The 26,023-nt window shown below is 43.6% G+C and overlaps 1 protein-coding gene across 3 annotated transcripts; it reads left to right on the plus strand.

Annotated features, from left to right (window-relative positions):
* The first annotated feature begins 16 nt into the window (after positions 1-16).
* On the plus strand, positions 17-25,938 carry POLR1B (RNA polymerase I subunit B). Of its 3 annotated transcripts, XM_079940207.1 has the most exons (15): positions 17-206; positions 3,940-4,107; positions 4,359-4,505; positions 6,758-6,890; positions 9,426-9,562; positions 10,439-10,662; positions 11,240-11,411; positions 14,374-14,545; positions 15,313-15,594; positions 16,714-16,847; positions 18,104-18,274; positions 19,069-19,225; positions 21,529-21,725; positions 22,141-22,394; positions 23,286-25,938. In XM_079940207.1, exons 1-15 carry the CDS (start codon positions 30-32, stop codon positions 24,166-24,168), a joined length of 3,408 nt encoding a protein of 1,135 aa, XP_079796333.1. In that variant the 5' UTR covers positions 17-29; the 3' UTR covers positions 24,169-25,938. The 3 variants fall into 3 exon arrangements, with proteins under 3 accessions (XP_079796333.1, XP_079796334.1, XP_079796335.1); XM_079940208.1 differs by lacking the exon at positions 18,104-18,274; XM_079940209.1 differs by lacking the exons at positions 17-206; positions 3,940-4,107; positions 4,359-4,505 and having other exon boundaries at positions 6,768-6,844.
* The last annotated feature ends 85 nt before the right edge of the window (positions 25,939-26,023 follow it).

Genomic DNA, 26,023 nt, shown 5'->3' on the forward strand with positions numbered 1-26,023 from the left:
TTGCCGGCATCCGGTGTGCAGGCGGACTCATGGATCCCGACGGCCGGTGGCGGCATCTACCCAGCGGGCCCAGCCTAAAGCACTTGACCGACCCCTCTTACGGGATCCCGCGCGAGCAGCAACAGCCAGCGTTGCAGGAGCTGACGCGGGCGCATGTCGAGTCCTTCAACTACGCTGTGCGCGAGGGGCTCAGCCATGCGGTGCAGGTGAGCGCGGCGCCCTCAGGCGAACCCAGGCTCCCCTCAGCTCTGGGTTCGCCTGCGGCCCTAGCCCCTGCTCCAGGCGGGCGGAGGAGAGGGGGCCCGGCGAGGATAGGGGTGGGGGGCTTGTGAGGCGTTGGAGGAGGGCCGGGGGAGAGGTGATTGAGGCTCGGGGCCTGGGAGGGGGAGATCCAGGAGGCGGGGGGAATGGGGCACATGCCGCGGGCAGGGGTCCCAGAGAGAGGGCTGGGAGGTCGCAGTGTAATTTCAAATAGTTGTAACTCCTTGACCGTGCTAGGCTCAGCGCGGGTCTGTGTTGAGGAAGGTATCAGTGAGGCATAAAAGAGAGGTTCCGTAGGAACCGTTTGGTCCACAGGAAGTGATTGGTACCATCATTACACAGCATTTGCTCCACATTAAAGTGATTGGTCTAGAGGATCATGGTGCCAGAGTTCAGGTGAAGATGGTGGGGGGAGGGTCTCATTAGTAAGCATCCCCTTGTCTCCAGGCACTGGGCTCTAAGGGTGAGGGAGAGGCAGGCCTGTAAGAGACAGTTCTTGCTTGGCATCATGTTTTAGGTGAGGAGGTGCAACTGTGAAGGCAGTCGGTGCCGGTACACTTGAGCACTGCTCTGACAAGGGGCGGCCGCATGGTACTCGGGGAGCACAGAGGAGGTCCAGCTAGTCCAGGTGTACACGAATTGAAGAGGAAAGTGCGTTCCCTCCAGGGGAAGTGAAGGAGCAGAGCGCAAGGGGACTCTACCCTGTGCTTTTGTTGGGTAGGGCTTGCATGGTGGGAGGGGTGGAGAGAATGTGGAGAGCTGTGCCGGTCTCTGATGCTTGAACTCTATTCCGCAAAAAATTCGGAGCCGTTGAGGCTTCTTTGAAGTTTAATTATTCCTTGACCTGTTTGCGGAAGACAAGATATTTTTGTCTGATGGGAAATAATTTCTATCATGCCTGGACTCATTGTATCGTGTCTATGAGAAAAATTATACGTCTACTTAAAAGTTAATTGGCCCTGGGGTTTATGAAAACAATGAAAAAGAGCAGTGTTGAGATGATCAAGGAAGGTTTGACCTAAAATGATGGAGCACATGTACATAAGAGATTTTTATGGGTAATATGTGGACCAGCAGTTCTCAAACTTTTTGGTCCCAGGACCCCTTTCCACTCATAAAATTCTTGAGCGATTCCCAAAGAGCTTTTGTTTACTCTATTAGAAACTGAAATTGAGAAATCTTAAAAATACTAATTCATTGAAAAAGAGACCAATTTTATATTAACTTTTTATAAAAAATATTTTCTAAAGCAAAAATGGAATTAGTAGATGAATGATACTTTTGTGTATCTTTTTAATGTTTGGCTTATTAGAAGACAGCTGGATTCTCAACTCTGCTTGTATAGTCAGTCTCTTTTGATATGTTGTTTTGGTTGAAATACACGAAGAAAATCTGACCCAGATAACGACGCTGCAATTTAGTTTTTGAAAATGTTGTTCCATGAAGCACAGTAAGGTAAATGACTAATGTTTACAAAACGAAGGGGAAAATAGCCTTCATCAGATCTTGTTTTGCCCAGTTTCTTTGGAGTAGATTCCTCCATCTGTGAGTGCAAGTTGATATGTCTGTCACATTTGTGAATTGCCTACTTGCTAAAGTTTATTTGTAACCCCCAAACCAGTACTCGCCAACATCTGCAGGGACAAAAAATTTGAGTTGCCCATTGTACAGCCATCCCAACTCAGGTACGATAAGGCGACAGTCTTGCTTTCTTGTTTCAAGTTCTTATACTAAAAATAATGAGATAGTAAGAGAGATATGCTCATTTTTTTCCAGCAGATTCAAAGTGTTCTTTTCAAAGTTTCTTCCGTTTTTCACGTTCTTATTGTGTTCTTTTTGTTGGTGATTTTGCTGTTTAAAACAGACATCATGCGTAGTGCTGAAGTGCTGTGTAATGTTGCTAAGTGTGAGAAGGCTGTGATGTGCCTTCAGAGAAAATGTATGTTAGATAACCTTTGTTCAGTCATGAGCTAGTGCTGATGGCTGTGAGATCAGTATTAATGAACCACGGTATGTATTAAATAAGATGTTCCTAAGTAGAAACACACATAAAGGGAATTCCCTGGTGGTCCAGCGGGTAAGACTCTGTGCTCCCAATGCAGGGGGCCCAGGTTCAATCCCTGGTCAGGGAACTAGATCCCACATGCATGCTGCAACTAAAGATCCCGCGTGCTGCAACTAAACACGCTGCAACAAAGATCCCGGGTGTCGCAGCTAAGAGCCGGTGCAGCCAAAATAAATAAATGTTTTTTAAAAAAAAAAAAAGAAAGAAACCCACATAAAGCAAGGTTATGTATTGATCAGTTAATGAAATGCTGTGATCAGAGACTGGCAGGAACCTAACTTTGTATTTCCCCCGAGAACAGAGGTTCAGAATTCACTGATTCAGCACTTGTGGTGACTTTATGGGCCGTAACTATCTTGAATAATGAGAATTGGCTGCGTTGAGATATAGATAGTGCAGCAAATGGCTGGAGAAAGTGAATCTTCTAATCTCCTTTTGTAAACTATTGCTCTATCCTGAAATAGGAAATATGTTAAATTTTTATTTTAGAATAAAATACTGAATTCTAAAATACCAGCTTTAGATAAAATTTTAAAGTTTAGAAAAGGTCAGTTGAACTCACGTGAGGTGGAAGAACCTCCCTCGTATTCTTAGCTCCATTTGTGGCATTCTTGCTCTTTCAGCACTAAGGCCAGGAGGTTGTTTAGAGTTAATACGTAGGAGAACTCAGTGATGCCCCTTCCTCAGTTCAGCAGCGCTCCCCCCGGGGTGTGGTACAAAGAAGCAACTGCTGTGGAAGGGGAAGAACCACCATGACCACCACCAACCCCTTGCATGGCTCTGGCTTCAGTGTGAGGCCACCGTGGAATGAAATGTACAAAGATCAGCCTAAAGAACGGCATTATTAGAGTGTCTTGCTAAATCAGTAGGGTGTGTCTGTATCCTTGCTCTGTTGGCAGGAGTCCCATTTGTCTTGCATGCAGAGGGTACAAGGTACAAATGGGAGGGGTGGGGGAGAAATTAGGAGTTTGAGATTAACATATACACACTACTATATATAAAATAGGTAAACGTCAAGGACCTACTGTATAGCACAGGGAACTAACTATACTCGATATCTTGTAATAAACTATAATGGAAAAGAAACTGAAAAAGAATAGATGTGTGTGTGTGTGTGTGTGTGTGTGTGTGTTTATTATATATAAGAATAGAGAAGTCGGGGCTTCCCTGGTGGCACAGTGGTTGCGAGTCCGTCTGCCGATGCAGGGGACGCGGGTTCGTGCCCCGGTCCGGGAGGATCCCACATGCCGCGGAGCGGCTGGGCCCGTGAGGCCACAACAGTGAGAGGCCCGCGTACCGCAAAAAAAAAAAAAAAAAGAATAGAGAAGTCAAGCACTTGGTTCAGAGAACAGCTTTGTTCTGTACACAGCTGTATCCCTAGAACCTACTACAGAATCGGACATGTAGTAGACAGTCAAAAAAAATCTTGTTAATGCATTACAGTTTTAGGTAGTTAGGTTATGAGTAGACTGGTTGTAGCTTTAGCTGTTTTTCAGATGTGTCACATTAGCATTATAGCCATCAGTGCTTATAGAACACATGGGATTTGAAAGAGTCTTAGAGAAAAAATACCTTGGAAATGCAAGCAGCTAACAGTGTGAATTGTGTTTCAGGCCATCCCTCCCTTTGAATTTGCTTTCAAAGATGAGCGGATCTCTCTTACTATTGTGGATGCTGTCATCAGTCCACCCACAGTTCCAAAAGGGAGCATCTGTAAAGAGCTCAATGTTTATCCAGCAGAATGCCGGGGCCGAAGGAGCACCTACCGGGGAAAGCTGACGGTGAGTACAAGAGACAGTGTATGACTTGCACACTGTACATTTTTGAGAACAAGCCTGGTGCCTAACACAGTTTATACCAGAATTCTACTTTCTTAGTGCTGTCATCCAAGAGATGCCATCTTTTCAGTCTAAAGCATAAAATCATTTAGTGTATGGTCTTCTGCCTTAATCTCTTCAAATACTCATTCTTGTAGATCTGGATATTTCCTTTTGTACGAAATAATTTTTTTCTCTTTCTTATTTTCATTTAGGCCGATGTCAGCTGGGCAGTGAATGGAATCTCAAAAGGAATCATTAAACAGTTTCTTGGCTATGTTCCCATCATGGTGAAATCCAAGCTTTGCAACTTATACAACCTTCCTCCAAAAGCCCTCATCCAGCACCACGAGGAAGCAGAGGTACCTACAGGGGTCCCATGCAGTCAAAGGCCAGGTGACAGTAGAAAGCGCCGGAGCTGGGAGAGAGAGGACGGGAAGCTTGTCGGGAGTGGGGGAGGGGGGTCCGGATTTCTTTCTCTGCTTCAGTCTCTGGATAGGTAACGTGGGGCATTGAGGTTTTGTCTGCACACTGCATAGGCCTCATAATGAGTCTCACATGAGACAATGTATGGAAAAAAACCACTCCAGTTAGAGAATATGATTATTATGGGGAAAGAATTGGTAGGTTTCTCCTACCAACTGATACATATTTAGATACATATTTGGTTTTTTTTAAAGCTGTCTTAACCCACATATCTGTCTCAAATGTCTGCTTTACCCACAGTCAGATTCTGTGGACGTATTAAATGCTTCATATACCTTCCATTCAAGCCCTGTTAGGTGGCTTTGCAGTATTAAGTTGAAGTAATCAAGACATGCAAACACTACAAATAGAACTACCATATGACCCAGCAATGCCACTACTGGGCATATACCCTGAGAAAACCATAATTCAAAAAGAGTCATGTAGGGCTTCCCTGGTGGCGCAGTGGTTGAGAGTCTGCCTGCCGATGCAGGGGACACGGGTTCGTGCCCCGGTCCGGGAAGATCCCACATGCCGCGGAGCGGCTGGGCCCGTGAGCCGTGGCCGCTGAGCCTATGCGTCCGGAGCCTGTGCTCCGCAATGGGAGAGGCCACAACAGTGAGAGGCCCGCGTACCGCAAAAAAAAAAAAAAAAAAGAGTCATGTACCAAAATGTTCATTGCAGCTCTATTTACAATAGCCCGGAGATGGAAACAACCTAAGTGTCCATCATTGGATGAATGGCTAAAGAAGATGTGACACATATATACAATGGAATATTACTCAGCCATAAAAAGAAACGAAATTGAGCTATTTGTAATGAGGTGGATAGACCTAGAGTCTGTTATACAGAGTGAAGTAAGGCAGAAAGAGAAAGACAAATACCGTATGCTAACACATATATATGGAATTTAAGAAAAAAAAATGTCATGAAGAACCTAGGGGTAAGACAGGAAGAAAGACACAGACCTACTAGAGAATGGACTTGAGGATATGGGGAGCAGGAAGGGTAAGCTGTGACAAAGCGAGAGAGAGGCATGGACATATATACACTACCAAACATAAGGTAGATAGCTAGTGGGAAGCAGCTGCATAGCACAGGGAGATCAGCTGGGTGCTTTGTGACCGCCTGGAGAGGTGGGGTAGGGAGGGTGGGAGGGAGGGAGATGCAAGAGGGAAGAGATATGGGAACATATGTATATGTATAACTGATTCACTTTGTTATAAAGCAGGAACTAACACATCATTGTAAAGCAATTATACTCCAATAAAGATGTAAAAAAAAAAAAAAAGACCAGCAGACTCTGCTTACAACAGGGGGGCTGTGTTGTGTGGTGGGAAGAGGGTTTTGGTGGCAGATCTGGGTTTGACATCCAGCTGTTCCGCTTACCAGTCCCGCACCTTTGGGAAATTTAATCTCCCTGAGCCTCAGTTTTCTCTTCTGAAAATGGGCATATAGCTCTCTCTCATTATTATGGGATTAAATGTTATGCTGACATAGAGCACTCAGCGTGATATGCCTGCTTCATAGTAGCTCCTTATTTATTACAGAAACGTTCTATTAACTTATTAAAAATTAAATATTAAAAATATTTTCCTGTTTAGCTAATCCAAACTTCTGGTTTCCAGAGCTTTCATACAGTCAAAAGTTTTTTAACTTATTCAAGAAGCCATACTTGTCTGGAAGCTAAACGATTACTGTTTTCATCTTTAGACTTCTCTTTGGAGTAACTTGTTTTTGTTTGTTTGTTTGTTTGTTTTGCGGTACGCGGGCCTCTCACTGCTGTGGCCTCTCCCGTTGCGGAGCACAGGGTCCGGACGCGCAGGCTCAGCGGCCATGGCTCACGGGTCCAGCCACTCCGCGGCATGTGGGATCTTCCTGGACCGGGGCTCAAAGCCGTGTCCCCTGCATTGGCAGGCGGACTCTCAACCACTGCGCCACCAGGGAAGCCCTCTACAGCCGTTTTAATGTGCTTAAGAAGACTTACTAAAGTCTGCAGTTTCCAAGGGATCCACAGTTCCTCTTGCCCGAGTGCACCTCTTCTGCACATCTGTTTACGAATGAGGGTGGTGATTCCAGTTGGTCAGTTTCATGTTTACGGGTAGTTATATATCTTTGTTTAACAAATTTTAATTCGTCTCTTTGGCAGGAAATGGGAGGCTATTTTATAATCAATGGCATCGAAAAAGTCATCCGAATGTTGATTATGCCTCGCAGAAATTTCCCCATCGCAATGGTAAGACCAAAATGGAAAAGCAGAGGGCCTGGCTATACTCAGTATGGTAAGTTGTAGTGATTTTTTTGGAATGTTCTTTTAGAAAAATTTAAGCTATTTTATTGGGTCGGCCAAAAGGTTCGTTCGTTTTTTTCCGTAAGATGGCTCTAATAGCAGTTAGTTGTCTTTAACTTCATTCGAAACAATTCTGTTAGATTGTATTTGACAGCTGTCATATCAGCGTGCATTTAAAAAAAGACATCAAAATTAGTGAATTTTTGTGTAGCCATTTTAATATTCAAGATGAAAGAAAAAAATCAACATTTTTCAGCATATTATGTTTTATTATTTCAAGAAAGGTAAAAACGCAACTGAAACGCAAAAAAAAATTTGTGCAGTGTGTGGAGAAGGTGCATTAATGATTGAACGTGTCAAAAGTGGTTTGCAAAGTTTCGTGCTGGAGATTTCTCTGGACGATGCTCCACAGTCGGGTAGACCAGTTGAAGTTGATAGCGATCAAATCGGACATTAATTGAGAAAAATTAACGTTATAGGACTTCCCTGGTGGCGCAGTGGTTAAGAATCCACCTGCCAATGCAGGGGACACGGGTTTGAGCCCTGGTCCGGGAAGATCCCACATGCCACGGAGCAACTAAGCCCGTGCGCCACAACTACTGAGCCTGTGCTCTGGACCCCGTGAGCCACAGCTACCGAGCCCACGTGCCACAACTACTGAAGCCCGCACGCCTAGAGTCCATGCTCTGCAACAAGAGAAGCCACCATAATAAGAAGCCCGCACACCACAACGAAGAGTAGCCCCACTTGCCGCAACTAGAGAAAGCCTGCGCACAGCAACGAAGACCCAAGGCAGCCAAAAATTAATAAATAAAATAAATAAATTTTTAAAAATCAACATTATGCCATGCGGGAGATAGCTGACATACTCAGAATATCCAAATCAAGTGTTGAAAATCATTTGCATCAGCTTGGTTATGTGAATTGGTTTGATGTTTGGGTTCCACGTAAGTTAAGCGAAAAAAACTTTCTTGACCTTATTTCTGCATGCGATTCTCTACTGAAATGTAATGAAAACATTCCGTTTTTAAAACAAATTGTGATGGGCGATGAAAAGTGGATACTGTACAGTAATGTGGAACAGAAGAGATCATGGGGCAAGTGAAATCAACCACCACCAACCACACCAAAGGCCGGTCTTCATCCAATAAAGGTGATGTTGTGTATATGGTGGGATTGGAAGGGAGTCCTCTGTTATGAGCTCCTTCCGGAAAACCAAACGATTGATTCCAACAAGTACTGCTCCCAGTTAGACCACCTGAAAGCGGCACTCGACAAAAAGCGTCTGGAATTAGTCAACAGAAAACACATAGTCTTCCATCAGGATAATGCAAGACCGCATGTTTCTTTGATGACCACTCAAAACTGTTACATCTTGGCTGGGAAGTTCTGATTCACCCTCCGTATTCACCACACATTGCTCCTTCGGATTGCCATTTACTTTGGTCTTTACAAAATTCTCTCTCCTTTTTTTTTTATAAATTTATTTTATTTATTTATTTTTGGCTGCGTTGGGTCTTTGTTGCTGTGCACGGGCTTTCTCTAGTTGCGGTGAGCAGGGGCTACTCTTTGTTGCAGCGCACGGGCTTCTCATTGCAGTGGCTTCTCTTGTTGCGGAGCATGGGCTCTAGGCACGCAGCCTTCAGTAGTTGTAGCACGTGGGCGCGGTAGTTGTGGCTCGCGGGCTCCAGAGCGCAGGCTCAGTAGTTGTGGCGCAGGGGCTTAGTTGCTCCGTGGCATGTGGGATCTTCCTGGACCAGGACTCAAACCCGTGTTCCCTGCATTGGCAGGTGGATTCTTAACCACTGCGCCACCAGGGAAGCCCCAAAATTCTCTTAATGAAAAAAATTTCAATTCCCTGGAAGACTGCAAAAGGCACCTGGAACAGTTCTTTGCTTAAAAAGATAAGTTTTGGGAAGATGGAATTATGAAGTTGCCTGAAAAATGGCAGAAGGTAGTGGAGCAAAAGGGTGAATACGTTGTTCAATAAAGTTCTTGGTGAAAATGAAAAATATGTCTTTTATTTTTACTTAAAAACCGAAGGCACGTTTTGGTCCACCCGATATTAAAAAGTAGATGCATCCAAACAGAGTCTTTGATATTTTTCTCCCATATATGTATAATTTTTTGTTTTGTTGTTAAGCATTTCCGTGTTATAATTTCATAGTGGGAAACCTTTCTACTGTGTTCAATTTTTTTTCAAACTGAATGAACACATGTATTTATGTTACTGCTTACGGTGCTGAAGGATGCTGACTTGGCCAGGTGTAGGTACAGGCCTCGGAACTCTTCTGGTTCAGGGTATGTGGCACTCTCCTCGGTCTCTGGCTGACAGTGACCTGGCCTCTGTTTGATCACTCTCCGTGACAGTGGCTGGCTTCACAAGATAGCATTTTGCATTCACGAGCCCTGTAGTTAAACAATTTATTCTTATAATTGAGCTAAAAATCAGTCTCTAATTGTAGCCATGCATGCTAAGTGGTAGTGTTGCTGAGTTTCTGACCGTTTGCTCTGTTTGTTTAAATAGGAGTTTCAATGCACTGTGTGAGGGAAGAACATTCCGCCGTCAATATGAACCTTCACTACCTGGAAAATGGCACGGTTATGTTGAACTTTATTTACCGGAAAGAACTGTTTTTTTTTCCTTTGGGATTTGCACTTAAGGTGTGACTTACTGAATATACTTCTCTCGTTAGGGAGTGAGTCACTGGAAATGGTGTCCGGTGCAGGATGGATACAGGTTGTCCTCATCAGAGTTCATGCTGTGCTGGCGTCTCCTATGGCTTCATAATAAGTTACCTCAGGGAATTTCCCGGTGGGCCAATGGTTAGGGCTCCTCGCTTTCATTGCCGAGGGCCTGGGTTCGATCATTGGTTGGGGAACTAAGATCCTGCAAGCCACGTGGCGCGGCCACCAACAAAAAAAGTTAACTTAAAAGGCAGTGGCTAAAGCATCGCTAAACATTTCTCCCACAGTTTCTGCGGTCAGGAGTTTGGAAGTTGCTCCAGATTTGGGCAGCTCTGGCCGGGGTCTCCGGAGGTTGCCGTGAGATGTCAGCGGGGGCTACGGTTGTTTGGAAGGCTTGCCCGGGGCTGGAGGATCCCCTTCCGAGGCGGTTCCCTCATGGCTGGCAAGTCACTGTGGGCTGTCGGCAGGAGGTCTCAGTTCCTCTCCACGTGGGCCTTTGCACAGGCTGCTTTGAGGCAGCTGTCTTCCCCAGAGAGTTAGCCAGGAGAGCAAGGCGGGAGCTGGAGGGCCCTTGAGGCCCTGCCTTGAGAGTCATGCTTCAGCTTCTCCACCATGTTCCATCGGTCACACTGGCCAGCCCTGGCTCAGTGTGGAGGAGACCAAGGTTGTGGATACCGGGAGGTGAGGATCATGGGACCATCTTGGTGTCTGTCATACAAGCATCGCTTAGATTCAGCGATAGCGGAGTGCTAATTTTTCTCGGGTATTAAAAAAAGAACAGAATGGTTACTAAATGATTAAGATGGTTTAGTTATTAGCAATTTTTAAAAAGAACCTTTTTTTCTTTTCTAGGCACTTGTCAGCTTTTCCGATTACCAGATTTTTCAGGAGCTCATCAAAGGAAAGGAAGATGACTCTTTCTTTAGGAACTCTGTTTCTCAGATGTTAAGGATTGTAATGGAAGAGGGATGTTCCACACAAAAACAGGTCCTTAGCTATCTGGGGGAACGCTTCAGAGTAAAACTCAGTCTTCCTGACTGGTACCCAAATGAATACGCTGCAGAGTTTCTCTTCAGGTAGGTGTGCTTTTGTTTATTGGGGGTGGAGGGTGTCCATGCTTCCTTGTATTGATGTAGCTGGGGCTGGTGAGTCATCTGGGAATCAGAATGGCCCTGGGGGTAGGGTTCTGGCTTAGCAAAGTAGGGCCCAGCTTTGTTTCCGCAGTCATCCTCGCCTTTTTTTTTTTCTGGTAGCTTCATACCTTCTGTTGTACTTTAAAACTTTTGAAATAACTTCAGACGTCCAGAATTGCTGCAAAAATAGTACACTGGACACTCTCGTTCACTGGTTCTTAATATTTTTACCACTTTGCTTTGTTGCTTTCTCTGCATATCATCAGCGTTTTTCTTTCTGCATCCTTGAAAGTTGCAGGCATCACGTCCCTTTATTTCCCCAAGGCTAGGACTTGGTCTTCTGTAACCACTGTGTAGTTATTAAAGGAGCCCTGCTCTAGACCAGCGCTGTCCCATCTGTATCCACGAGCCACACGCTGAGCATCTGAATGGCCAGTGCAGCCGAGAAGCTGAATTCAGTAGGACATCGAGTAGTATCGGCGGCTGAATCGTTCTAAGCTTTTTCTTTCTCTTTTGGCAGCCAGTGCATCTGTATCCACTTGAAATCCAACACTGAAAAGTTTTATGTGCTTTGTCTCATGACCCGGAAGCTCTTTGCTTTAGCCAAAGGCGAGTGCATGGAGGAGAATCCTGACAGTTTAGTGAATCAAGAGGTCCTGACCCCCGGGCAGCTCTTCCTCATGTTTCTGAAGGTAAATGCAGGCTGCTTCACCCCAGAGCAGTCGTACCTCTTGTGGGATGACGTGGCCATTTCCAGCAGTATTGTTTCCTGCATGTTTAAAATTTCTCGTTTGGGCATTTTATGTAGTCTTTTTTTTTTTTTCTTTTCTACTTTTTGTTTGTTTAGCAGTAACGGACTCACAGATCTTAGCTTGGCCAGGTTCAGAAATTTCTTTAATGTTTTTATAGAAGCTAAATAAAGACAATATCAAATCTTGGTCATAACATTAATGATAAAGTGTAAATGGCCTATATACACACATCCAGTCAGTCCCCATTATTCACAGAGTCTGTACTTGTGAATTCACCTACTCGCTAAAATTTATTTGGAACGCCAGCAGTGTCAGCACTCCCGGGATCATTTGCAGACATGCACAGGTGCTGAAGAACTGGAGTTTCCTGACGTTCATGGCCCCAGCTGAGGTCTGATGAGCTGTAAACAAGGGTCTCTACTGCCACGTTTTTCACAGTTTTGTGCTTTCTGTTGGTGATTTTGCTGTTTAAAGTGACCCCCAGGCTCAGTGCTGAAGTACCGTCTAGTGTTCCTAAGTGTAAGAAGGCTGCGACGTTCCTTATGGAGAAAACACTTGACAGGCTTTGTTCAGGCATGAGTTACGGTGCTGTTTGCTCTGAGCTCAGTGGTAACGAATCAACAGAATAAACTAAGGTGTCTCTCAACAAACACAAAAAACGAGGTCATGTTTCGATCAGTTGACGAAAACGTCGTCAATGACCAGAGACTCCCTGAAGTCTAACCCTGCATTTCCCCTAGGAGCAGTGCTTCTGTGCTCGCCAATGCAGTGTTCACAGAGACAGGATAGGACACGATTACTGTAAATAATGAGAACTCTGTGTGTGTTGGGAGAGAATGTTGGCATGACACAAAAATAATCTTATAAGCAAGTTGACTTGGTAGCATTTTATATTTTGAATATCATCCCTAAAAAAGATTTAATCTAAGAGATAACAGAACAACGGCAGGGAAGATGGAGAGGACTGAAGTAAAAATCTCCAATTCGTAATCTGGTCAATAATTAAATTCTTACTTGAAGGTAATAACTTTTGTTTCTGTCTGCTCTGTCTATAAAATTAGATTGAGAAATTTTGGTAGTCTAGCATTTCCCTGATAAAAATTCAAATCAGGCAGAAGTTTCAGTCACCTTTAAAGACTAATTTACATTTCCCTCCTTAAACTGAAGCATGTGGGTTCGTTGCGAGCTGGCCATGTTAGAAGTATCTTCACTTGCACGACATTACCAAGGTGACCTGTTTCAGCAACAGAGGAAAGGAAACTTGGGACTTTTTCAGAGAATTCATTGCTTAAAAGTGTCTGATTTCCTTGCCTTTGCCTCCGTTATACTCAAGCTTTTAAACCTCTGAATTCGGGACATGAAAGCAATCTTCAGAAGGTTCACGACAGTGACCTGATACGAATGACAGGCTTGTATAACCATCTCAGTGAGTGTTGCCACAGAGACTGAGGTCCCTGTGATTGGGTCCGAGGCTGCTTAACAGGGTTGGGGAGTGAGGGACGCTGAAGCGATTCCGCTCTGAAGTGTGAGAGCAGGTGGGGAGATGCTGTACCTCCTTCTCAGCGCTGCGTCGCTCTTCATAGGCTTGTCCGCCCATCTCCACATTAGCCCTTTTCCCAGAGAGGCTGGTGAGCCTCATGGGAAGCCTTCCTGGAGGTCTCGCTTGCTTCTGCTTGTACTGAGTGTGCAGACCGCACAGACAGGTCCACAATCGCTCGCCTGCAATTCCAGATCCAGAAAGTACGAGAACCAAAAAAAAATATAAGAGTTGGCAGCATCCGAACCAACAGGAGGCTGTTTGTAACTTTCACTTGCTCTACCTAGTATGACAGTTTGTGTTTCAGGGTAGAAATGTGTTCGATTATGAGCCAGTGCCTCAGTCTCCATCATGGGTGTTAGGTAATAAAAGGTCTGTGTGCCTGTCACCTTTCGGAAGCCTAAAAAGTTCTTACTACTGAAGTGCATCTGGCCCACGGGTTTTCAGAGGTCCTGTAATGCCGTGCTTCCTGAGGAAAAGTTTGTTGTGCGGCTGAAGTAACCATGCAGAGCGCCAGCTTGTTGCACGTGCCCAGTAAATGCTAGCTAACCTTGAAGAGACCACGGGCAGGCCTCTGACCCAGGAGGAAAGTTTAGCTCACTCTTTCCGCCTCCCCGTCTCCGGTTCCAGAGCATTTTACCCACATCTCTGTTCCTCATCTCTGACTTCTTTCCTCTTTTCTCTTTTGTTTTCTCTTCCTTTTCCATTATGTTTCAACTTTTATATGAGAAGAACGTGTCGGTCTTTCCTACTGGCTTGTCAGTCAGGGGTCCTGTGTGTTGGGTGTCATTTGGGGACTCCGGGCTCTTCTTAGTTGTTTTGTTCTTGGGACAGCGGGCTGCTGCTTTGTCTCAGGGCTTTGTTGTTGTTGCCTGTTTCTGGGGTTGAAGGTCTTGCGATTGTTTGATAAGAGCATTTGAATTAAAAACTTTTCTAAGGCCCAAGCAAACCAGTTTCGGTTCTTTTCCATTAGTGTGGGTAATCTCAACTGGGAGCGATTTTGTTCCACCCCAAGGGACCTTTGAGAGTGTCTGGAGGCATTTTTGTGGGTAAGGGCCAGGGATGCTGCGGTAACATCCCACAGCTCACAGAACAGCCCCTCGTCACAAAGAACTATCCAGCCAGCTGCCCATAGTGCCGAGGTGAACCTCAGCACTGCAGAAGCCTGTATCTTCTGTCTTAAGAAATGCCTGAGCTGCAATAGTACTTTGAAAAGCTGTTTTTTCAGGTTTATAGTTTAGAAGTTTTCCGTGTCAAACGTACGAATTAGTGGGCTTTTGTTACGGATGTGCAGGTTATGTAAGAGTAAATATCCAGCTTGTGCTCATTAAAATACCTAACAATGTAAAGTTTTTCTTATTTCAGGAAAAATTGGAAGCTTGGTTAGCATCTATTAAAATAGCTATAGACAAGAAGGCCCAGAAGACCAATGTGTCCTTAAACACTGAAAATTTGATGAAGATTTTTACTCTGGGAACAGACCTTACAAAACCATTTGAATATCTTCTTGCTACTGGGAATCTACGTTCTAAAACAGGTGAAATTAAACAGAGAGGCTTCATTTAGTTATGATTTTCAAATTATTTGCTTAATGTAGATTTATGTATTGCTGAGAGAGATTCTTTTCAAAAGTGAACTTCTTACTCGTTAAAGACAGATTTCATGTTGTAAATTTTGACAGGTGTATATTGGGCTGTAGACAGTCTGTCTGTATAGTTGAAATCTAATTTTAATGATCAAATGCATTTCCTGTGCCTCCTTCTAGAAAACTAAAGAAAGCTTAGATCTCTGAGGAAAGGTTAACTAGATGGGTTGTCTGGGAGGGTTGTTAGACGTGCGCATCCCTAAACCAGTTGTATTAGAATGACTGGAAAACTTTGAAAAGTGGTTATTGAGGGCCCAGAAATCTTTTTTTTTTTTTTAAACAGATGATACTGGTGCAGATTCCTTAAGGGCTAACAAATGCTTGTGTGTTATCCAGCCCTCTTGGATGAATCCCATTTAATTACTTGCTATTTTATTACTTATTTAATGTTTTCCCACAAAGGAGATAGTGTAGAGGAGATGGAGAAACCGTCGAGGCTAATACAGTTTGTGAAATCTGGGGATTTTTACTATGTTTTTAAGCTCTTCCCCTCACCAGAGCTGAGTAAACTTTGTGATAACTGAGTAAACTTTGTGATGACCCACTCTGTGATCTCTAGTGTACTCTGAGGGTTTATCTTATCAGAGCCTCCAGTAAAAGATAGGCTTTTTTTTTTTCCTTAAGTTTAGCCCATTTTCAATGACATTTGTTTTATTAAGGTCTTGGCTTCCTGCAAGATTCCGGACTTTGTGTGGTGGCTGACAAGCTGAACTTCATACGCTATCTCTCCCACTTCCGCTGTGTGCACAGAGGGGCGGATTTTGCCAAGATGCGGACCACCACAGTACGCAGGCTGCTGCCGGAGTCCTGGGGTTTCCTTTGCCCCGTGCACACCCCCGACGGGGAGCCCTGTGGTCTGATGAACCACTTAACCACCATATGTGAGGTCGTCACACAGTTTGTGTATACAGCATCTGTTCCAGCTTTGCTCTGCAACTTGGGTAGGTGGCGTACAGCAGTCTTGTCTTGTTTGCTTGTGTGGGTTTTAACAGGTGCAAAGCTATTAAGTTGTGCTTCTTTGGGGGCTGAGCAGAGAGTTCTTGTAAGGGCGATGGGTGAAACACTGTGGATAACCTGTGACATTTTGTAAAGCACTTGCTATCTTCAGAAGGTGTTGATGGCTCATGGAAGAGCGTTCTTTATTTAATTAGAGTCGATTCTTGGTATTTGCAGTACTTCTGTAAAGTCACCACTGGCACTGAATTAGCAGATACTGAGCCATTGTTCCTGGGGAAACAAAAGATTAGGTTCCTGTGAGCCTCTTGGCACAGCGTTTTCATCAGCTGGTACATAGTCTTGCTTTACGTGTGTTTCTGTTTAAAGACGCCTTATTTAATGTATATTGTTGATTCATTACTATTGCGCTCTCGGCCAACAGCACTGTAACGATAAGCTTATCCAACACGTTTTTCCATAAGGCTCAGCACGGCCTCGTGGTTAGGAACCAGCACTTTCACACTGTGCTTGAAGGCCATTATAAACAGCAGAATCACCAACAAAAGCACAAAGATGCAAAAAACATGGCACTGAACAGAGTGCGGAAAGGACGCTTGTTTATAGTATGAGCTGAAACAGACAGCGCGTCGCGTGGTTTGATCTCAGCTGGGAACACGTGTATCCGGGGATTCAGAATTTTCACTGCATGTCCTCAAATGATCAAAAAAGCGCCACTAGTATTGATATTGGGGTTACAAATAAAGTTTAGCTAGTAGGCAAATTTGTGATATGTGAACAATGAGGATCAAAGGTAATTAGATTTTTGGGGAAAAGTTAATATGTTTACATGGCTCAGAAATCAAAATACAAAAGGTGCACAGGGAAAAGCCTCCCTTAAACCCCTGTCCCCCTGCTCCTCTCCTCACCGGCAATTAGAGACAGTAGATTTGGGGGGTCCTTGCTGAAATGATTTAGATATTTACTCAGGCAATACAAAAACATTCCGGTTTAGAGACAAGATGACTAGATAGCTAAAATGAGGAAGCACTTGTTGAATGTGGAGGGAAAGTTAAATGTTGGGAAAAGCATCCTGATGTGATCATTCCGTTTCCTCGCTTCACCAGGCGTCACTCCAGTTGACGGAGCTCCACATCGGCCGTACAGCGAGTGCTACCCTGTCCTGCTGGACGGTGTCATGGTTGGCTGGGCGGATAAGGAGCTTGCTCCTGGCATTGCCGATTCTCTCCGACATTTTAAGGTGATCTTGAGTCTCTGTGAATTGTTCTGTCCTTCCGTCCTAGGTTTTCAGTCATTTTCTAGTTGTTGAGGTAGCCCCAGGGCATTCTCGAGTGTCAAGGGGTCTGGAGGTCAGAAGCTAATTACAAAAGTGCCCATACATTCCCTCTGGTGGCAGCGTCTTGCCTTGTACTGACGTCATCAGTTAGGGTCAGTGACAGGTATTTGACCTGTACTTTTTTTTTGGTGGTTTCATTGAGGCCCTAGTCTATTAATCTAACACACTTTTAACTTTTTTTTTCTTGGTAAATACTAGTGGCATATAGGGGACCTTGAAATATGGACTTTATATTTCAAGTAATATTGAAACTCTACAAGATACAAGTCGTAACCTGTTGCCTTCTGGGTCCTGAGATACCTTTTTTTTTTTTTAAAGGCCGTTCCATGCATCACGTGGATCTTAGTTCCCCAACCAGGGATTGAACCCGTGCTCCCTGCATTGGGAGCGCAGAGTCTTAACCACTGGACCACCAGGGAAGTCCCTTGAAATACATTTTTTTTTTAAGTAGAGGGCTTCCCTGGTGGTGCAGTGGTTGAGAGTCCGCCTGCCAATGCAGGGGACACAGGTTCGTGCCCCAGTTCGGGAAGATCCCACGTGCCGCCTTTTCACTGAATACATTTTAAAATAACACCAGTCATTTGTATATTATTTATTGTTTTAGTATTTATTTATTTGGCTGTGCCAGTTCTTAGTCGAGGCACACGGGATCTTCGTTGCGGCATACAGGATCTTTTAGTTGCGGCATGTGACCTCTTACTTGTGGCATGTGGGATCTAGTTCCCTGACCAGGCATCGAACCTGAGCCCTCTGCAGTGGGAGCTCAGAGTCTTAGCCACTGGACCGCCATGAACGTCCCCAGTAATCTATGTTGTAGACATCAGAGGATAGAATTTCATTTAGTATGTCTACACACACATTCTTGGTTTACCTTTTCCCCAGTCTCAGTCGTACGCAGTCTGCCTGATACTGGGACTGAGCCCCCAAGAGAGTAGGGCCTTTGCCAGCTCTGGATATGGGGCGAACGGCCATCTGTGTGGGGTTGAGACTGGCAGGGCACTAGGTTTGTTACCTGCAAAACTGATTTAATTCTAAAGATGTTGCTTTTCACATTTGATCTGCTTCTCCACCTCCTGGGTGGCAGGGGAGATAGATGTAAAATACTTCATTTATTCTTAATTGAACTCTTTTTTTTTTTTTTTTTTTTTTTTTGAGAACAGGTTTTGAGAGAAAAAAGAATTCCTCCCTGGATGGAGGTGGTCCTGGTCCCCATGACGGGAAAACCAAGTCTGTACCCAGGGTTGTACCTTTTTACCACTCCTTGTAGGCTGGTGCGGCCTGTGCAGAACTTGGAATTGGGCAAAGAAGAACTAATTGGAACTATGGAACAGGTACATAGACGATGTGTGATTGTATAGTATGCAACTTTCAGAGACTTAGTAACTATTTCTTTTTTAAAAGTGTTACTGGGGCTTCCCTGGTGGCGCAGTGGTTGAGAGTCCGCCTGCCGATGCAGGGGACGCGGGTTCGTGCCCCGGTCCGGGAAGCTCCCACATGCCGCAGAGCGGCTGGGCCCGTGAGCCATGGCCGCTGAGCCTGCGCGTCTGGAGCCTGTGCTCCGCAACGGGAGAGGCCACAACAGTGAGAGGCCCGCGCGCCGCAAAAAAAAAGGTGTAACTGTTATAATTACAATTGGGGCATTTGAAAGAAAGTCAAAGCTTATTTTCTGCCTCTTCTGTGACCAGCATGAAGCAGTTTTCATGCTCATCAAACTTGAGAGAGGGTTGGCAGTCACATGACTTGCCTTTCCCATCCCGCTCAACTCCCCACGTTCCTTGGCATTGGCAGCCAGCTCTGCCTCGGGTGGTGAGACTGAAACGTTCCATTAGAACCGCTCTCAATCTTTGCCTGCATTTCTGCAGTTGCAAACTCTGGGCTTTGTGCTACTTTAAAAAAAATGTTCCTCCTTCTTATCTCCCTTCACGATTGGACCAGGGTAGATTTAGAATGAAGTGTGTAAGGCATGTGGTATTTCTAACTGTGGATCCCTTCAGTGTTCATGATACTGGGTGGGAAGTTTTTCTTTCAAGTCTGTGAGAACTAAACTCTGAGAGATAGAGCTAATACGTGTTAGCAGTCACAGTTATTTTGTATGTTGAACTTCCTCGGCCTTCCTCTTTTCCAGATCTTCATGAACGTTGCTGTCTTTGAGGATGAGGTTTTGGCTGGCGTTACCACCCACCAGGAGCTCTTCCCTCACAGCCTGCTGAGTGTGATCGCCAACTTCATCCCTTTCTCTGATCACAACCAAAGTCCAAGAAACATGTACCAGTGCCAGATGGGTAAGGTGGAGGGGAAGGTGGTGGTAGTCACAGAAGAAAAGGGCTTGTAGTTTCTTTTTAAAATTTATTTATTTTATTTACTTTTTATTTTTTGCTGCGTTGGGTCTTCGTTGCTGCACGCTGGCTTTCTCTAGTTGCGGCGAGCGGGGGCTACTCTTTGTTGCCGTGTGCGGGCTTCTCATTGTGGTGGTTTCTCTTGTTGTGGAGCACAGGCTCTAGGCGCTCGGGCTTCAGTAGTTGTGGCTCGCGGGCTCTAGAGCGCAGGCTCAGTAGTTGTGGCACACGGGCTTAGTTGCTCCACGGCATGTGGAATCTTCCTGGACCAGGGCTCAAACCCGTGTCCCCTGCGTTGCCAGGCAGATTCTTAACCACTGCGCCACCAGGGAAGTCCCTTAAATCTGTTTTAAAAAATTAAATCTGTATGGTTTTCTGCCATTATTTCTAAAAGTATTGCTTCTGCCTCATTCTCTCATCTCCTGAGACTTCAGTTATGCATCATATATGTTATGCCTTTTAGTGTTGTCCCATAAGCCACTGGATTTTTGTTCTCTTTTTTCAATCTTTTTTCTTCAGATTGGATCATTTTTATTGATCTATCATATTCACTGTCATCTAGTGCATTTTTATTTCAGAAAGTTAATGTTTTAGCTTAGAGCTTCCATTTGTTTCATTTTTATAGTTTCTGTTTTATCTGAGAGTCTGATCTTCATTCATCGTGAACATATTTTCCATTACATGAGCATAGTTATAACAGGTATTTTTAAATCATTGTCTGCCAAATCCAACATTTGGGTCATCTCAGGATCAGCTCCATTGATTGCATATTTCTTGAGTCTTGGGCACGTTTTCCTGTTTCTTTGTATGTCTAATAATATTGGATTGGATTGTGGACAGAAAATATGTTGTAAAGACTAGATTCTCTTCTGTTCCTTGGAAGAGGGCTGGTTTTTAGATGCTGGAAGTCAGCTGAACAGCTGTTGAAGTGCACTCTTCAGCCTTAGGTAGGCTGCCCACGTCTGTCCCACCACACATAGTGCTGGACGGAGTCCACCAAAGATTTGGGCTCAGTTTATATGCAGAATGTGAGGCTCTCCCTTTATGGTTCTCTCCTTTCTGAAATTTCCCCCCTTACGCTTCCAATTGCTGTCGTGCTCTGAACTCTGCTCCTTGATTCTTCAAGCCAATAAGACTGTGGGTTTCTGAGCTTTAGCCGCTACACTGACTGAGCCATCCGGTAAAAAATTAAACAAGAAACAAGACATTAAAAACTGAAAAAACTGGAAATTCACTCTGAAGTTGCTTTTGTCCAAATGTTAATCCCTCTCTAATTTCTATTTTTTATTACATTTCAGTGCTTTCAGGTAGTGTGTATATGTATGTAGTTGATTTTCTTTTCTGGATTTTATACTTACATGTTGGGGGTGATATTGTAGGAATATCTCTCTATATACTGGAAACTAGAAGTCTCCCTTTTTAAAAAAATTCCCGTGTATATATTTATTTATTTTAGCTTTTAAAATCATTTTGGGTTTTTTTTGCGGAACGCGGGGCTCTCACTGTTGTGGCCTCTCCCGTTGCGGAGCACAGGCTCCGGACGCGCAGGCTCAGCGGCCATGGCTCACGGGCCCAGCCGCTCCGCGGCATGTGGGATCTTCCTGGACCGGGGCACGAACCCGTGTCCCCTGCATCGGCAGGCGGACTCTCAACCACTGCGCCACCAGGGAAGCCCTAAAATCATTTTGTCTTGAATTGATTCTCTGTACTGTAAGGTAGTAGTACAAAGAAGCGTCTTACCTGCCCCCTGTACCTACCTCACTATGCACAATTTACAAATACCAACATCTTACTCTGTGTGTGTGTGTGTGTGTGTGTGTGTGTGTGTGTGTGTGTGTGTGTGTGTGAAAGTAATCTACTTAGATAGTAGTTACTGTCACTCCATCTCTCCCCCCAGTAGTAGTAATGTCCTGTAGTTTGTATATATCCTTTACATCCCCTTTTTATGCTTTTATTACATGTGTATCCATAAACTAGGTCTAGAATTGGGATGTGTGGCAAATGTACATGAATGCATCATATTAAATGTCATTCTGTACTTTTTCTCATTCAGCATTGTTTTCACGGGTCATGTTGATACACACTTGTCTACTTCATTTTCACCCCAAGTATTAGTCTGTAGTAAACATAACCAGCATGATTAATTTATTTATTCATTCCCCTATGATGAATATTTAGTTTCTAATTTTATATGTCACCTTTATAATCAAGGAGGAAAAAACGAAATACTAATTTTTTTCCCTTTGTAGGTAAGCAGACTATGGGCTTTCCACTCCTCACTTTTCAAGACCGGTCAGATAATAAACTGTATCGTCTTCAGACTCCACAGAGCCCTTTAGTGCGACCATACATGTATGATTATTATGACATGGATAACTATCCGATTGGGACAAATGCCATTGTTGCTGTTATTTCTTACACTGGCTATGATATGGAAGATGCCATGGTAAGTTCTACCAGGAGACGTAGTTCCATCCTTCTTCGTTTTTAACTTCTTTGTTTACCATCAGATCACTGAAGGAGTATTTCTTGTGTGCCCAAGTGCCTAGTATTTGGTGCATGGCTATTCTGTTAAATAGTTAATTCCTGGTCTAAGTTAAAAGTGACAAGCCTTGAGGGATATCACTAGATATTCATATGCATATAGCCTGCCTGTTTGAGTGCATGGTATGAGTAGATGTCGAATGAATGTAGTCTTGGAAATATCTACCTTTATTGTGTCTGGATTTTAATAGCATAGGTGATTTAGGAAATGTGGATAGTTTTAAAATCAAATGCCTAAACCAGTTGTAATTCTAACCGGGTTTATTTTGAAAACTCTCATTTAGTCTCAGTCTCTTAATGATTCTTTGACTTCACAGATTGTGAATAAGGCCTCTTGGGAACGAGGCTTTGCCCACGGAAGTGTCTACAAGTCCGAGTGTATAGATCTGTCTGAAAAAATCAAACAAGGAGATGATAGTCTGGTCTTTGGAGTCAAACCTGGTGACCCACGGATTCTGCAGAAGTTGGATGATGACGGATTGCCGTTTATTGGAGCACAACTGCAGTATGGAGATCCATATTACAGCTACGTAAACCTCAACACCGGGGAAAGCTTTGTGATGTACTATAAGTAAGTTCGCATAACCAGTGCTGTTTTTTTTGTTTGTTTTTTGTTTTTTCGGCACACGGGCCTCTCACTGTTGTGGCCTCTCCCATTGCGGAGCACAGGCTCCGGACACGCAGGCTTAGCGGCCATGGCTCACAGGCCCAGCCGCTCCGCGGCATGTGGGATCTTCCTGGAGCGGGGCATGAACCCATGTCCCCTGCGTCGGCAGGCGGACTCTCAACCACTGCGCCACCAGGGAAGCCCACCAGTGCTGTTTCTTAAAGGCTGTTTCTGAGTGAAATTGCTGGAGGTCAATGCAAGTTATTTTTCAACAGGAGAATTTTTGGAGGTAGCTTAGTTATTAACTGAATGGACATTCAGTTAAGCGGTAGCTTAGTTATTATAAGCGGTAGCTTAGTTATTAACTGAATGGACATTTCTTAAATGAGACAGAGTTCTGTGGTCTGTTGTACTGCCTTTGTTTTTCTACTTTTCTTGTCAGTCTACTACAATTGATCAGTTAATCTGTGATTTATTTTAAAACTGTATTATTCAAACTTGAGCATCTCTCTTGGACATGTTGTTAGTAATGTTTCCCAGCTAAAATATTGAGTTCATTATACCTCTTAATAAAAATAAAATTTTTAAGCTTATTTTACAGCTGTAAAATTGGTTTCAGTAGTAGGTCTTCAGCTGCCTTTCTTGCTAGTATTCTTTCAGATGAACACAGCTCTCTAGTGAACATAATCAGTAGCCCTATTCATAAATATACTTTTAGGGATACCAGCTCTATCTGTATTGGAGAATAGAGGTGAGAATAAGTTCTGCAAATATCCTTTATGAAGCGCTAACTGTATCAGTAAAACTTAGTATCTCTATACATTTTGACATTTTGTCCGGTTTATTTTTTCCTAGGAGTAAAGAAAATTGTATTGTGGATAACATCAAAGTGTGCAGTAATGACACTGGAAATGGCAAATTCAAGTGTGTTTGCATCACGATGAGAGTCCCTCGGAACCCAACTATCGGGGATAAATTTGCCAGTCGTCATGGGCAGAAGGGCATCTTGAGCAGACTGTGGCCAGCTGAGGACATGCCATTCACTGAGAGCGGGATGGTTCCAGACATTCTGTTCAACCCTCACGGTTTTCCATCCCGCATGACCATCGGTATGCTGATTGAGAGTATGGCAGGGAAGTCTGCAGCTTTACATGGTCTCTGCCATGATGCTACGCCCTTCATCTTCTCCGAGGAGAACTCGGCCCTGGAGTACTTTGGTGAGATGTTGAAGGCTGCTGGCTACAACTACTACGGCACTGAGAGGTTGTATAGTGGCATCAGTGGGCTAGAGCTGGATGCAGACATCTTCATAGGTGTGGTTTATTACCAACGCTTACGCCACATGGTCTCAGACAAATTCCAAGTTAGGACAACAGGAGCCAGAGACAAAGTCACTAACCAGCCTATCGGGGGAAGAAACGTCCAGGGTGGGATCCGTTTCGGGGAGATGGAGCGGGACGCCCTTTTAGCTCATGGTACATCTTTTCTCCTTCACGACCGGCTCTTCAACTGCTCGGATCGGTCTGTAGCCCACGTGTGTGTGAAGTGTGGTAGTTTGCTCTCCCCGCTCTTGGAGAAGCCACCCCCATCGTGGTCCACCATGCGCAACAGGAAGTACAACTGTACTCTGTGTAACCGCAGTGACACCATCGACACTGTTTCCGTGCCTTACGTCTTTCGGTATTTTGTAGCTGAACTGGCAGCTATGAACATCAAAGTGAAACTGGATATCGTTTAACTTGACGCTGGCCTTTTGGGTCAAGATTGCTATCAGATTAAAACAAAATGTAACTTTGGTTCATTGAAGCTGTTAATAGTTACTCGAGTTTTTCAAGGTTAAGAGTGTTCAACCAAGACCTGGCAACTAAGAATGCAGAGTTTCCGAGTTGCTCTGGTATAATAACTGCTGAAGATGACTTTCAGTGTATTTGTTGCTCTTTAAAAGTGATACACTGAAAAATAGAAGGATATTCAGGGGAAAGTCTTTCCACCCCCAGGTTCTTCATATCCTGCTTTCAGCAGGCAGTGACAGTCAAACATTTATTTTGATGTAGAGCAGAGCAGCCCAATAGAAATAAACAGCGTAAGCCATATATATGTAATTTTGTATTTTCTTAAAGTAAAAACAAAGGTAGAAAAATTTTTAGCAGCTTTTTTGAGGTGTAATGGTTATACCAAAAACTGCACATATTTAATGTATATAATTTGGTGCGTTTGAACATATGCACACACTTGTGAATGACCACAATCATGGTAATAAGTGTCACCTCCAAAGGGTTCCTCGTGCTCCTGGGGGTGGTTGGTTTTGTTTTGTTTCTTGGTGTTTTTACGGTAAGAACACTGAACTTGATCTCTACCCTATGGACTATGGATAGAACACAGATGAATATATCGCCCCATAAAAACAGTTGTTCAAAAGATCGATATGTGTCTCTAGAAACTGGGTCTTGGTGTAACAAAAAATAATGTATTTATTGAAGGAAAGAGCGATAAAACTGAATGGTGTGTGTAACAAGTTTATGAGTGAATGGCTGCTAAAACACAGAAAAATACAACTCAAGACTGAATTCTATATGTGACTAGAACAAAAATGTATCTAAAAAGAGCTATCCTCAACACGGAATGATATGAAGTATATCTATGAATGGACAGTTTGTATAAAACAAAACTGTCTACTCAAAGGAAATACCTGAACATAAGAACGAATGACATTTTTTAGAATAAACTGTTGTAGAATGGGAAAAACTATACACACGATTATATGCTGTGTATCTCTATGAATGGAATGTTGGCAGAACAATAATATATTAACATAAGACATTTCCATATACATAATTGAATTATACTTTTATATCTCCCTGAATGAAGAGTTTATGAATCTAAATGAATGTAACTACTGAAAGGATTTATACGCAAAAGAGAATGATGCAAAATATATCTATACATGGAACGTTGGTAGAAAACAGAAACAGGAGGTGTCTACAGAGAGAAAACGCCTGTGTACCATGCGTATTGTGGGTCCCTGGAATAAAATGTGGTTAGAATGGAAAGGAATATATCCGCTCAAAGAAAAGCGGTGTACACAACACTGAATGACAGGTTACTTATCTCTGCACTGAATGTTGGTATAACAACAACGAGTGTATCTAATGAGAATGAGTGATGTGTTTTTATCTATAAATGAAGTGTTTGTGAACACAAATGATGTGTCTGGAGTATGAGAATATAAGCAATTGTACCTATTAAAAGGAAGGATTTAGAAATGAGCCTGAAAGGTTTTCCCCTGTGAATGGACTGCTGGCAGAACACATGGGTGTCTGCTGAGACAGAGTGCCATGTGCGGCACTGATGATTTGTATCTGTAAGTGGAGTGTTGGTGAACCCAGATGAATGTATTTGCTCAAGTAAGAACGGTATATACAAGATCTGTGCGTGCGTGTGAAATTCATGTGTAAATATATATAGGTATATAATCTCAATAAATAGGAGGACAAGCAAAAAATCTACTTAAAGGAAAAATATACTCAAAAGATTGAATTAATGTTATGCAACTCTATGAAAAGCGGAGAAAAGTACCTTCAATGGGAAGACAG

The sequence above is a fragment of the Stenella coeruleoalba genome (genome assembly GCF_951394435.1).
Source record: "Stenella coeruleoalba genome assembly, chromosome: 13".
Lineage (NCBI taxonomy): Eukaryota > Metazoa > Chordata > Mammalia > Artiodactyla > Delphinidae > Stenella > Stenella coeruleoalba.

Coding starts and splice junctions, on each gene's coding strand:
- POLR1B (XM_079940207.1), top strand. CDS start 30: ATGGATCCCGACGGCCGGTGGCGGCATCTACCCAGCGGGCCCAGCCTA. Junction 10,663..11,239: donor GCTGCAGAGTTTCTCTTCAG/GTAGGTGTGCTT, acceptor CTCTTTTGGCAG/CCAGTGCATCTGTATCCACT. Junction 18,275..19,068: donor TAATTGGAACTATGGAACAG/GTACATAGACGA, acceptor CCTCTTTTCCAG/ATCTTCATGAACGTTGCTGT.